Here is a 13,834-nt window from a genome sequence, read left to right on the forward strand (position 1 = left end):
TTAGTGCTCTGAAGGAGGCCCAGTCAACAGAAGCATTTGTATGTCTAGCTTGAGCCCAAGAGACATTTCTCTTTCTAATTAATTATGCCAAGTTATCTGAAAACCAGGGATTGTCCCTTCCACTGATTCTAAATTTCTTCACAGGGGCATGCTTATCACAAATGGACACAAATTTCACATAAAAATAGTCCCAGGCAGTGTCAGCATCAATAATCAGACTTACTCTGTCTATATTATGGTACAGATCATGTGAGAACGCTTGCTCATCAAACGGTCTAAACTATATTTAAAAAATATTTGGCTTTGATCATTTATGTATTTATAACGCAAACAATTGCACAGTGAACACTGACATCATTTCCTTAGAATAATGTCCAATAGCGTTGATTTCTTAGGTGCTCTGATATTTGGTCTTGTAGGCGCATTAATTCATTGAGTGAGATTCAGAGAGTCACACAGGTCTTTAAAAGAGTCCGATACAGATGTAAGCATGTCCCAGTTCAAATCTCCTACAATAATGAATTCAGAGTAATTTAGCTTGTGCAGGACATCAGAAAGAGAGTGCGTCTCCCGAAGCCGAGCGCGGTCTGTAGCAGCCGACTGCAGTGATGTGGGAGTCGTTATATACGGTAAATCTAACTTGCATTCTTACACTTGCAGTCAACACGTGTTTAAAATTTCACCCATGGGGTTCAAATGTGTGCAAAATATATCAGATATTTATCTTCTACTCGTTCTCAGCATACCCGTGTGGCAGAAAATATATATTATATCTAGGCTCCAGCGAGGATCGAACTCGCGACCCCTGGTTTACAAGACCAGTGCTCTGCCACTGAGCTATAGAGCCAAATGCGTATTTTAGTAAGTACGTAGTTAGTCTTTAGTGTCTCTAGCTCCTGTTATACAGACAGCAAACCCCGGAAATTGGTCACGAACACAGTAAAACCATAAAGGCAGACAAGTCGACTACTAGTGCGCGTTCATATATCGGAACTAGGACACTCGGAAATGTCAATTTTGCTGATTCGTGAACGCGGCATGTGTATAACAACAACCATTTACCTAGTTATACATTTCCGAGTTTCGACTATGACGTGAACGCGGCATAGTACTACGGGTGACCAAATTCAGTCCAAAAGCAGACTACATACCCTGCTTGTAGGGTCACCGAGCTAGCTAGTCTACTGCAATATGGCATTTTTTCATTTCATTGCAGGTTGGATTGGTTATGTTCTTATGTGCCTACTTGCTTTGATTTTGATCGTATTTCTCTGTTTTTGTCTGTACATAAAATATATTCATTTGAAATATGATCACATACCGGGACCGCCAAGGGACAGGTAAGACATTATTATGTAACCTGAACATTTATTTTAAATACTGTAGCTGGAAGTTATTTTCAACTATGTATATTGAGTTACATAAGGATCAGAGAAACTAGAGAAAAGTTATCCTTAATAACCGCCAGGGGTCGCTGTTTCACCGGTCTTTTGCGTTTTCACTGAGTGAACTTGGTTGAAGGGATGGCTCAACATAACGTCCTTATTTGTCAGTTATGGAATAAACGTCTCTTGTTATCCCACAGTTTTATATTCGGACATTCCGCAATCCTGATGGAAGTTAGCAACGGTCGAGTTATCCACGACAAATTCCTGGAATGGTGAGCTGAATGCCATGGAGCAGTGGTGTTGGTGGCCAAGACACACACACACACACCAACCAAGTTGTCTTGGGACATTTTACATTCTATTTAGTGTAATCTATTGTGTCTTTGACAGGTCTAGGACATATGGACCGGTGTACCGTATCAACGGTATGCACATTGTGATGCTGTTTGTCACCTGCCCTGATACCACCAAGGTAAACCTGTGCCTGAATATTACACACATCTGGTTTAAGGGAAGCAGTTAAGCATCTGTCCATTTCTTTGTACTATTTTACAAAGAAAATACCCAGTCATTTCTGTCTGTTCTCTACCCTAAAATAAAGTGCCCATTCCATTTCCTCCACAAACTAAACAGACATTTTGCTTTTTCGCCACAGGAAGTGCTGATGTCATCAAAGTACCCCAAAGACTCACTGGTCTACAAGGGTCTTTTCAACCTGTTTGGACAGAGGTGATTCCTGAATATGTTGTGTGATTTATGCTATATCAACATATAACAATTACAGCCACCGACTTCGTACCATTACGTCTGTTTTTTTTATTGTGTTGACGTCTCGATCGGTACAATATTTTCCCATACATTCAATATGAATGCTGTCTGACTTACATTAAGCCACCTCCACATTACAACTGGACCCCTTGGTCATTGGCAAGTGGATTCAGTGTCAGGGTACAGTAAATACTCTGTTGTCCTGCTTTTCCGCAGGTTTCTGGGAAGTGGTCTGATTACGGCTCATAATCATGATGCGTGGTACAAACAGCGAAGGATCATGGACCCTGCCTTCAGCAGTCTGTAAGACACTTATCTATTTCACTTCAACAATCTATTGATCAATGGATCAGTCTGTCTGTCTGTCATTCAACCAATCCACCCACCCACCCACCCAACCACCCACCCACCCACCCACCCACCCACCCACCCACCCACCCACCCATCCAACCACCTATCCAACCACCCACCCACCCACCCACCCACCCACCCACCCACCCACCCACCCACCCACCCACCCACCCACCCACCCACCCACCCATCCAACCACCCACCCATCCAACCACCCACCCATCCATCCATCCATCCTTCCATCGTGCTGTGTATTGCCAGGTATCTACGTGGTCAGATGGGTGCGTTCAACGAGCGGGCAGAGCGTCTGATGGATAAACTGGCAGACATGGCTGACACCAACACAGCCGCCAACATGCACCAAATGTTCAACCTTGTGACCCTGGATATCATCACCAAGGTAACGAATGGTCATTCCTGTTACCCCCCAGATCAACCCACTACCCCTACCAGTTTAATATTTCACATAAAGCTGTCTTCATGACAAACAGGAGAACCAGTCAAAGTGACACATTTTCAGGTTATGACAATTGACTTACATGGTTATTATGCAAGCTACAGTGTAATCTAGCTATTAGGCAGCCAAGCCAGCGAGCTAGCCATTATAATGCATAACTAGGACTCAGAGTTGCTGCTGGTCAGGTATTATTATGACATGCTAATAAGCTTGATCTGAAACATGAACATAATAAATGTATCATCATCATCAATGTTGTTAATCGGTGTTTCTACCTGTAGGTGGCGTTTGGAGTGGATCTTGATCTGTTGAAGGAGAGTGACACTCCGTTCCCCAAAGCCATAGAGATGTGTCTGAAGGGAATGGTCCACTATGTCAGAGACGCCACCTTCCAGGTAAGTAGTGACATAATCTTGGTTAACCCAGAACAAAAATCTTGTGTAATTTGGTCAGCTGCGTTATAAATGGAGAGTTCCGGTGTGCGAATTCTCCACCTTTACTAAAGGACATTCTCAGCAAAGCCTCTCCCTTCTGATCCGTGTGAAGTGAAGCACCGCCTTTTCCCAATGCTGATACGTCCAAACAACCAGAGACGAGAAACCCAAACACCTGAACCACAGATAAAACATTGAGACAGATATTTCACTGGTGTATAAATGTGAAGCCTCCGCTTGGCGTTTCCACATTCTACACATTTGATTAAGTATTTGATCTTGTAAAATATTGGATTGTTTAGAAGGAGTGCAAAGGTGAATTTAGTTATTGCACATGCGCACTTCACAGAGTAGGCGTTCCCTAACGAAAATATGCAAAAAAAAATCTTTGCCTTAACTACTGCTTGTCATTATCCCATGCATCCCCATCCCTTCACAACAGATTATTTGGGTTTTACATCAGGTCGTCAGGGTAACGGAGGTGCAGGTGCTTGTTGTGATGTTACCCTCGTCCTGATGGTGCTAGGCCCTGGCTCTTCTCCATGTTGTTGGTCAGCATGTGGCATGAGGGGTGGGTGGGTATTATATTTGATGCTAGGGTCCTCAACCTCATGGTCAGGCCTGCTGTAGGCTGCTCGGTGAGCTTGGCCTCCCTCTTGACATGCTGTTCATCATTTTGTTTTGCTCTTGGCAGTCCCTGGCCATTTTGGATATCCATGCTGATCAAAGCTTAGCCAACTAGCTATAATTATTCAGCGCGCCGCTACCATAACTTAACAAAGCTAGCCCGTTACGAAGCCAACTAGCTAGCCAGTTATTATCTGTAGCTGTCTGCAAAAGTAAACCACTTTTTCCCCTCTCTGAAAAATAAATAAGGTACACAGAGGGGGGAAAAAGTGGTTTACATTTGCAGACAGCTACAGATAATAACTGGCCAGCTAGTTAGGTAATGAAGGCGGTACCTTATGACATTGAATGGCTAGGTGCCCAATCAGAATGCGTTCAAGGATTTTAACTACTAAATATGACAGCATTGCATCCTCCTTCCCTCCCCCCTCCTCAGATCATGAACGCACACACGGCATATAGCCTCTTTTCCCTGGTCTGAGCTACTGGCAAAACTGGCAAAACTGGCAAAACTGGCAAAACCGGGCAGGGTATTTCATATATAATTTGTTATGTTTATGGGGAAACAAAACTGGGGGGGGGGCACAAGTTCTATCAGTGGGGTCAATGTCCGGCTCTGCCACACCGTAGAGCCCTAGATGGCATCCTTAATGTATTTATTTTATAAGCACACGTACAGTCAAAACATTGGCACACTGAATCATCAACAGACAGATGTACTGCACCACAATGCTTCATAAACTGCATAGCATCAGTCCCTAGATGGCCTGTAAATATGGTGGAATTTCCTATTTCCCTAATCTAACAATTACATTTTGTTGAATGTCATATTAGCTCTACCCAAAGAACAAGAAGTTCATCAACGAGGTGAAAGCGTCCGTTCAGCTATTGCGTTCGACAGGCAGACGGTGGATCAACGAGAGGAAAATGGCCATCCAAAATGGCGAGGATGTCCCTAAAGATATCCTGACACAGATCCTCAAGACGGCTGGCAAAGGCACGTTGTAGTAGCCTGGTCCCAGATCTGTTTGTGCTGTCTTACCAACTCCTACCAATGTTGGCAAGAGTTGGCAAGACAAGACATCACAAACAGATCTGGGACCAGGCTAACATTGGAGACTTTTTACTTTGTGGCTCTGCATGTGACATTGTCAGCTAAAACAGTCATGTTATTGATGAGGTTCAGTAGCAGAATTGTCTCAATGCTGTAAACTTGTATATATTCATCATTTCAGAGGAAAACAAAGACAATGAAGATGAGGAGCTTATGCTGGACAACTTTGTGACGTTATTCGTTGCGGGTGGGTCTCCATGAAAACAATTCCACACACAATTCAAGATTCAGCAGCTGGAGTTACCTTAACAGCCTTTACCCTTTTGTCTTCCTCTTGAAAGGTCAAGAGACAACAGCCAATCAACTAGCTTTTGCTGTCATGGAACTGGGAAGGCTGCCTGAGATATTGGCCAAGTAGGTCTTATTATTTCATTTCATTTAACCTTTGTTTAACCAGAAAGGGCTCATTGAGATTTGAAATCTCTTTTTCAAAAGCATCCTGGCCAAGATAGGCAGCACCAAGTCATTACACAATTACAGACAGACAACATGAAAAACTACAAGTAATCTAGTAAAAACCATTTAATTCACAAGAGTATAACAAAATCATAAAACAGCAAATTGACAGGTGAAGGAATCAGTCTCAAAATCCTTCATCAGTGATTTAAAAACACCAATCAGGACACGTTCTTCCAGTTTAAAAGTATTTTGTAAGGCGTTCCAAGACGATGGCGCAGAGTACGTAAAAGCCCTTTTACCAAATTCAGTTCGGACATTTGTAACAGTTAGCAGGATAAAGTCCAGCGAACGAAGAGAGTACCCACCACATTTCTGAACAATAAAAATGGCCAAATAAAAAGGTAGTAAACCCAAAATGGCTTTGTAAATAAAAGTATACCAGTGACTGAGCCTACGAGTGACTAGAGAAGGCCAGCCAACCCTGGTATACAAAGTGCAGTGGTGCGTAAGGGTTTTGCAGTTTAAAATAAATCTCAAAGTGACATGGTAAAGGGTGTCAATTGATCTCAAACACTGAGCGGAAGCATTCATATATAAAATATCCCCATAGTCTAGTAAAGGCATACATGTAGCTGATACTGGCCTCCTTCTGGCTTCAAAAGATTCAATCCCAGCTTCAGCTTCAATGTTTTGTAAGTTGTTGAATATGCAATTTAAAAGAGAGGCCGTCATCAATTAAAATTCCAAGATATTTATATGACAGGTAGTAATAGGTGAAAGATTCAGAGATCTATTTATTGCTTTAGAAAACACCATTAGTTTAGTTTTGTCAGTATTGAGGATAAGCTTCAATTGACACAAGGTATGTTGAACAGTATAAAAATCAGTTTGCAAGTTCTGGAAAGCTTTGTGAGAGATGAAGCACAACAATAAAAACAGTATCATCAGCATAAAAGTGAAGTTGCGCATTTTGCACATTTTTGTCTGAATTATTGATATAAATAGCGAATAAGAGGGGACCAAGTACAGAGCCCTGGGGCACACCATTACAGACAGACAATTTAACAGACATAAACCCATCAAATTGAGTGCACTGAGTTCTATCAGACAGATAGTTAGCAAACCATGCAACTGCATGCTCCGAAAGACCTACACTCGACAATCTCTGCCTTTAGTATAGCATGATCAACTGTATCAAAAGCCTTAGAGAGATCAATAAAAAGTGAGACACAGTGCTGTTTTTTGTCAATGGCTTCAGTGATATAATTGAAAACCTTCATGGCTGCTGTAATTGTGCAATGCTTCTTCCTGAAGCACGATTGGTACATTGATAAAATAGAGTTAGTATATAAAAACTATTTTAGCTGTTCACTCACAAGGGTTTCAAGTATTTTCACCATAGGTGACAGCTTTGGGATTGACCTATAATTATTTACAAGAGTTGGATCTCCCCCTTTTAAAAGTGGTAGGACAAATGCTGATTTCCAGATTTTCGGAATGTCATTACATTCCAGGGTTAGATTGAACAGAGATGTAAGTGGTTCAGCTATGAAATCAGCTGCCAGATTTAAAATGCAGGGATCCAAAAGATCAGGACCTGCAGGCCTTCTCTGATCTAAGGATTTCAGGGCTTTATGTACATCCTGCACTGACAATGGCAAAAAGCTAAAAGTTTGACCAGCTCTCGCTGGTTCATCCACACAGGGTTGTACAGAGACACAGGACACTGAGTCAAACAGCCTACCAGATGATACAAAGTGCTCATTGAAACAATTCAGCATTTCAGTTTTGTCATATACAGCAACAGAGTCCTTCAAAACACATGACGGTAATTCATTAACATTACTGTTACCAGACAGACTTAATAGCCTTCCACAACTTTCCAGGGTCATTCAGGTTATCAGTGGTAACAGACATAAAATATTCAGACTTGGCCTTCCTGAGAAGAAAATAACACTTGTTTCGTAACTACCTAAAAATAAGCCAATCAGCATCAGAACATGATTTCCTTGCTTTAGCCCAGGCTAGATTACGGTCGTGAATAATACAAGACAGCTCAGAAGAAAACCATGGATTATCCCGACCTTTAACCCTGAACCTGCGGAATGGGGCATGTTTGTTTGTTTACTATTTGGAAAAAAACATAATGAAGGAATTTCCAGGCAGTTTCCACATCAGGAATAAGCTCAATTTTGCTTCAGTCAAAATAAAACAAATCATGAAAGAAAGCCTGCTCATTAAAACTCTTCAAATTTCTCTTACAAATAAAGCGTGGGTTTGTCTTAGTATTTCTAACAGCAACAACCGCACAATGGTCACTTACATCATTACAAAAAACACCAAATGTAGAATATTTGGAACATTTGTCAATATCAAATCAATCAGGGTAGATTTATCATACCTCTTTGTTTATTAATGATTTCCATAATAAAAAAAAATACTTTGGTTGAGTTTCTTGGTGTCTATAACTTCTCCAGTGCGAAGCAAGAAGTAGACGACGTCATCGGGGTGAAACAGGAAATCAGCTTTGAGGACCTGGGGAAAATGACCTACCTGTCTCAGGTACAGTGACTTAATTGCTAGGTTTTATACTATATTAACTGTAGTGACAGAATCATTAGATCACTTGTTTTGGTACTGCCCATATGTAGCTTGTTTTTGTTCGCAGGTTCAGGAATGGCTGAATAATTGCAACACTTAGTTGGAGCTAACTCTGGAAAAAGCATTGCTGGGGGATTTGAAAAGCCATCATCAATCGAACAATAATATATTAATACCCTTAGCAAAAATGTGTATCTTTAATTTACAATCTGTAGAAACTACGAGAATAAAAAGGTTCAGAACATTTGTGAAACATCACATCACAGTTGAAAAATATGTGGCAAATAGAAATCAAAACTGGATGGTCTTCAGAGATAGATAGGAGGGGTTGAGGGGAGCTAAAGGCTGGGACTGGATTGTCTTCAGAGATAGATGGGAGGGGTTGAGGGGAGCTGAAGGCTGGGACTGGATGGTCTTCAGAGATAGATTTGAGGGGAGCTAAAGGCTGGGACTGGATGGTCTTCAGAGATAGATGGGAGGGGTTGAGGGGAGCTAAAGGCTGGGACTGGATTGTCTTCAGAGATAGATGGGAGGGGTTGAGGGGAGCTAAAGGCTGGGACTGGATGGTCTTCAGAGATAGATGGGAGGGGTTGAGGGGAGCTAAAGGCTGGGACTGGATTGTCTTCAGAGATAGATGGGAGGGGTTGAGGGGAGCTAAAGGCTGGGACTGGATGGTCTTCAGAGATAGATGGGAGGGGTTGAGGGGAGCTGAAGGATGGGACTGGATGGTCTTCAGAGATAGATGGGAGGGGTTGAGGGTAGCTGAAGGCTGGGACTGGATGGTCTTCAGAGATAGATGGGAGAGGTTGAGGGGAGCTGAAGGATGGGACTGGATGGTCTTCAGAGATAGATGTGTGGGGGTGAGGGGAGCTGAAGGCTGGGACTGGATGGTCTTCAGAGATAGATGGGAGGGGTTGAGGGGAGCTGAAGGCTGGGACTGGATGGTCTTCAGAGATAGATTTGAGGGGAACTAAAGGCTGGGACTGGATGGTCTTCAGCGATAGATGGGAGGGGTTGAGGGGAGCTGAAGGCTGGGACCAAAAACAAACAAAAGATAGCTAATCTGAAATATACTGTCTGTGAAATGTATGTAGTATGTTGAATGTAGTATGTTGTATGTAGTATGTAGTATATAGTATGTAGTATGTAGTATATAGTATGTATAAACTGGAAGTGGAAGCCTAAGTATTGTTGTCCATTAGTTTACTCCAATTAGGGAAGGGGTGGTAGAGTTAGGGGAAAATAATACAAATCTGTATATAATGTAATAATATACACTATGTTCAAAAGTTTGGGGTCACTTACAAATGTCCTTGTTTTTGAAAGAAAATCATATTTTTTGTCCATTAAAATAACATCACATTGATCAGAAATACAGTGTAGACATTGTTAATGTTGTAAATGACTATTGTTATTTTTCCTATCTTAATATTTTATTTTTATTGTCCAGTCTGAGATATGGCTTTTTCTTTGCAACTCTGCTTAGAAGGCCAGCATCTCAGAGTCGCCTCTTCACTCTTGACGTTGAGACTGGTGATTTGAGGGTACTATTTAATGAAGCTGCTAGTTGAGGACTTGTGAGGCGTCTGTTTCTTAAACTGGACACTCCAATGTACTTGTTCTCTTGCTCAGTTGTGCACCGGGGCCTCCCACTCCTCTTTCTATTCTGGTTAGGGCCAGTTTGCGCTGTTCTGTGAAGGGAGTAGTACACAGCATTGCACGAGATCTTCAGTTTCTTGGCCATTTCTCGAATGAAATAGCCTTAATTTCTTAGAACAAAAATAGACTAATGAGTTTCAGAAGAAAGTTATTTGTTTCTGGCCATTTTTAGTCTGTAATCGAACCCACAAATGCTGATTCTCCAGATACTCAACTAGTCTAAAGAAGGCCAGTTTAATTGCTTCTTTAATCAGCACAACATTTTTCAGCTGTGCTAACATAATTGCAAAGGGTTTTCTAATGATCAATTAGCCTTTTAAAATTATAAACTTGGATTATCTAACACAACATGCCATTGGAACACCAGAGTGATGGTTGCTGATAAAGGGCCTCTGTACGCCTACTTAGATATTCCATTAAAAATCAGTAATTTCCAGCTACAATAGTCATTTACAACATTTACAATGTCTACACTGTATTTCTGATCAATTTGATGTCATTTTAATGAACAAAAAATGTGCTTTTCTTTAAAAAACAAGGACATTTCTAAGTGACCCCAAACTTTTGAACAGTAGTATATATAAGGTTTTCATCTGGGTCATCTGTGTACCAGATTGCCTCTTCTTGTATTAGTCCACCGAGCGAAAGCCAAAGCATTATCTCAGGGAGCTGACAAGTCCTCACGTCTAAGGCCAGGTAACTCAACATGTTGTGTTGGATAATCCATCTACCCCGTCAGGTGTTGAAGGAGACTCTGAGGTTGTATCCCACTGCTCCCGGTACGTCTCGCTTCATCCCCAATGACATCACCATCAACGGCATCCCCATCCCAGCAGGAGTCACATGCTTCGTGAGTTACCTCAACACCACTGTCAAGTGTTTTTGTAATATTTGTTCATATTGTGAAACATCACATCACAGTGGAAAAATATATATCAGCTAGAAATCAAAACTGAATGGTCTTCAGAGATAGATGGGAGGGGTTGAGGGGAGCTGAAGGATGGGACTGGATGGTCTTCAGAGATAGATGGGAGGGGTTGAGGGGAGCTGAAGGATGGGACTGGATGGTCTTCAGAGATAGATGGGAGGGGTTGAGGGGAGCTGAAGGATGGGACTGGATGGTCTTCAGAGATAGATGGGAGGGGTTGAGGGGAGCTGAAGGCTGGGGCTGGATGGTCTTCAGAGATAGATGGGAGGGGTTGAGGGGAGCAGAAGGATGGGACTGGATGGTCTTCAGAGATAGATGGGAGGGGTTGAGGGGAGCTGAAGGATGGGACTGGATGGTCTTCAGAGATAGATGGGAGGGGTTGAGGGGAGCTGAAGGCTGGGACTGGATGGTCTTCAGAGATAGATGGGAGGGGTTGAGGGGAGCTGAAGGATGGGACTGGATGGTCTTCAGAGATAGATTGAGAGAATGCAAAGAGTGTGCAAAGCTGTCATCAAGACAAAGGGTGGCTACTTTGAAAAATCTAAAATCTATTTTGATATGTTTAACACTTTTTTGGTTATTGTGGCGGCAGGTAGCCTAGTGTTTAGAGCGTATGTTGTACTTCAAAGTGTTAATGTTTTCACTATTATTCTACCATGTAGAAAATTGTAAAGAAAAATAAATAAAAAAAATCCTCAAATGAGTAGGTGTGTCCAAATGTCCAAACTATCTACAAAAAAAATAAGAATAAAAAATATTTGTTCATATTTACAAGGTTGTTTTTTCTTTTAGTCAGCACCTCACTGACTATTTTGGTGTGTCTCTACTGTACACTACTCTAACTGTTGTATCTGACGCTGTCTCACATATGTTACGTTTGCCCCGATCTTGTCTGTTCACAGTTCAATTCATATGTCTGTGGACGGTTGGATAAGTTCTTTGAGGAGCCGCTGAAGTTTGACCCAGAGAGGTTCCATCCGGACACTGCCAAGTAAGTGACCCAATATTGTTTATTGATTATGAGCTAACTGACATGATATGGATGCTGTGTTTGTTTCTGTCCTGAAGGCCCTATTACTGCTACTACCCCTTCGCCCTGGGACCACGCTCATGTCTGGGACAGAGCTTTGCACAGGTGAGACACACACACACACACACACAAACACACACACACACACACACACACACACACACGCACACACACACACACGCACGCTCACACCAGATTCCTTCTGTTGTTTGCAGATGGAGGCGAAAGTAGTGATGGCCAAGCTGCTCCAGAGGTTTGACTTCAGCCTGCTGCCTGGCCAGTCCTTTGACATCCTGGACACTGGCACTCTGAGACCAAAGAGCGGAGTGGTGTGTAGCATCAGACACCGAGGACAGACAGCCGCAGCCTGACTACTGGAATCTAGAGATGACTAGCCCTCGTCTGTCAACTCAACATTTTACCAATCTTGCGCATATATTTGCATAAATATAAATACAGCATGCAACTTTTCCAATGGATTTACTGAGTTATAGTTCATATAAGGAAATCAATCAATTGAAGTAAATTCATTATGCCCTAATTTATGGATTTTACATGACTGGGCAGGGGCGCAGCCATGGCTGGGCCTGGGAGGCCATAGGCCCACCCACTTGGGAGCTAGGCCCAGCCATTCAGAATAAGCTTTTGGTAGAGAAATTAACATTCAATTCTCTGGCAAAAGCTCTGGTGGACATTCCAGTAGTTGGTACGCCAATTGCACAATCCCTCAAAACTTGAGACATCTGTGGCATCTCGTGTTGTGTGACAAAACTACAAATTTTAGAGTGGCCTTTTATTGTCCCCAGAACAAGGTGCCCCTGTGTAATGATCATGCTGTTTAAGCAGCTTCTTGATATGCCACATCTGTCAGGTGGATGGATTATCTTGGCAAATGAGAAATTCTTACTAGCAGGGATATAAACACATTTTTTGCACCACATTTGAGAGAAATAAGCTTTCTGTGCGTATGGAACATTTCTGGGATCTTTTATTTCAGCTCATGAAACATGGAACCAACACTTTACATGTTGTGTTTATATTTTTATTCAATATACAGTACCTGTCAAAAGTTTGGACACACCTACTCATTCAATGGTTTTTCTTTATTTTTACTATTTTCTACATTGTAAAATAATATTGAATATTAGATAGATCTGTGAAATTCCGGTGAACTTTCGGTGAACTTTCGAATCAACATTATTACCTCAGTGCTTCTGTTTTAGTAAACGTAGCCGGTTTTAGGAGAATCATTTAGCCAAAATCACTGAGCCCCAGAAAAGAATAATAATTTTGTCCACAAGGTGTCGCTGTAAACCCGCGAAATAAAGACCATTCATGTTTTGCCACTTTCTTGTTTACACTCGTGACCTCTAGATGAGTGTCATTTTAAATACATGTTGCATGAATTGCTGTTGACTGAATTGCAAGTGGAAGAATTCTACTTAGAGTTTTATGATGGGTTGCATTGTGAAAACTCAATCAAGTGTAACATTTCTTTCCTCTGCCGCCTCAGCTTTGATGATTCAGTAATTAGTACAACGTTTGGAAACAGTGTATCCATTGTTTGAATTGGGTCAACATGCCAGGGCAAGGAAGTGTACACTAAAGCTATCATCATTTTCACATAGCAATTAAAAGGATTAAGACATTCTGCAGACTGAAAGCAGGAGATAGTGCTTTATTATAGTGCTGTAGGTTATTAGGCCAAACCATGTTTATAATATGTTTATAACACGATAATAACAGGTCACATAGCTATAAATGATGCATCTCGGTGCTAGAGGCGTCACTACAGACCCTGGTTCGATTCCAGGCTGTATCACAACCGGCCGTTGTTGGGAGTCCAATAGGGTGGTGCACAATTGGCCCGGCGTCGTTAGGGTTTGACCGGGGTCGGCCGTCATTGTAAATAAGAATTTGCTCTTATTAACTGACTTGCCTAGCTAAATAAAGTTTAAATTAAAAAAATGTTTTAAAAAATGAAGAATAGTGGTCTATTTTATAAATTATTCTGTTTTATCATTTATTGATACATGTATACATTTTTAATTATAAGAAAATAATGCATTTTCACGTCT

General features: G+C 41.7%; 1 protein-coding gene and 1 non-coding gene across 2 annotated transcripts; one reads left to right on the forward strand and one right to left on the reverse strand.

Moving 5' to 3' along the window:
• Positions 1–775: 775 nt before the first annotated feature.
• trnat-ugu lies at positions 776–847 on the reverse strand. Its single transcript has one exon. It is a non-coding gene; the product is annotated as a tRNA-Thr (tRNA).
• LOC110522567 (cholesterol 24-hydroxylase) lies at positions 788–13,097 on the forward strand. Its single transcript, XM_021601024.2, has 15 exons — positions 788–1,340; positions 1,586–1,660; positions 1,779–1,860; positions 2,044–2,117; positions 2,373–2,459; positions 2,769–2,907; positions 3,246–3,359; positions 4,860–5,022; positions 5,261–5,326; positions 5,421–5,493; positions 8,016–8,100; positions 10,538–10,648; positions 11,629–11,717; positions 11,795–11,861; positions 11,972–13,097. Exons 1-15 carry the CDS (start codon positions 1,192–1,194, stop codon positions 12,125–12,127), a joined length of 1,530 nt encoding a protein of 509 aa, XP_021456699.2. The 5' UTR covers positions 788–1,191; the 3' UTR covers positions 12,128–13,097.
• Positions 13,098–13,834: the final 737 nt, after the last annotated feature.

This window comes from Oncorhynchus mykiss, chromosome 4, assembly GCF_013265735.2.
Source record: "Oncorhynchus mykiss isolate Arlee chromosome 4, USDA_OmykA_1.1, whole genome shotgun sequence".
NCBI lineage: Eukaryota > Metazoa > Chordata > Actinopteri > Salmoniformes > Salmonidae > Oncorhynchus > Oncorhynchus mykiss.

Bases quoted from the DNA above. Each gene is read 5' to 3' on its own strand.
- LOC110522567 (XM_021601024.2), top strand. From the start codon at position 1,192: ATGGCATTTTTTCATTTCATTGCAGGTTGGATTGGTTATGTTCTTATG. The intron at 1,341-1,585 runs GTAAGACATTAT...GTTATCCCACAG, and splicing joins CCGGGACCGCCAAGGGACAG to TTTTATATTCGGACATTCCG. The intron at 11,718-11,794 runs GTAAGTGACCCA...TCTGTCCTGAAG, and splicing joins TTCCATCCGGACACTGCCAA to GCCCTATTACTGCTACTACC.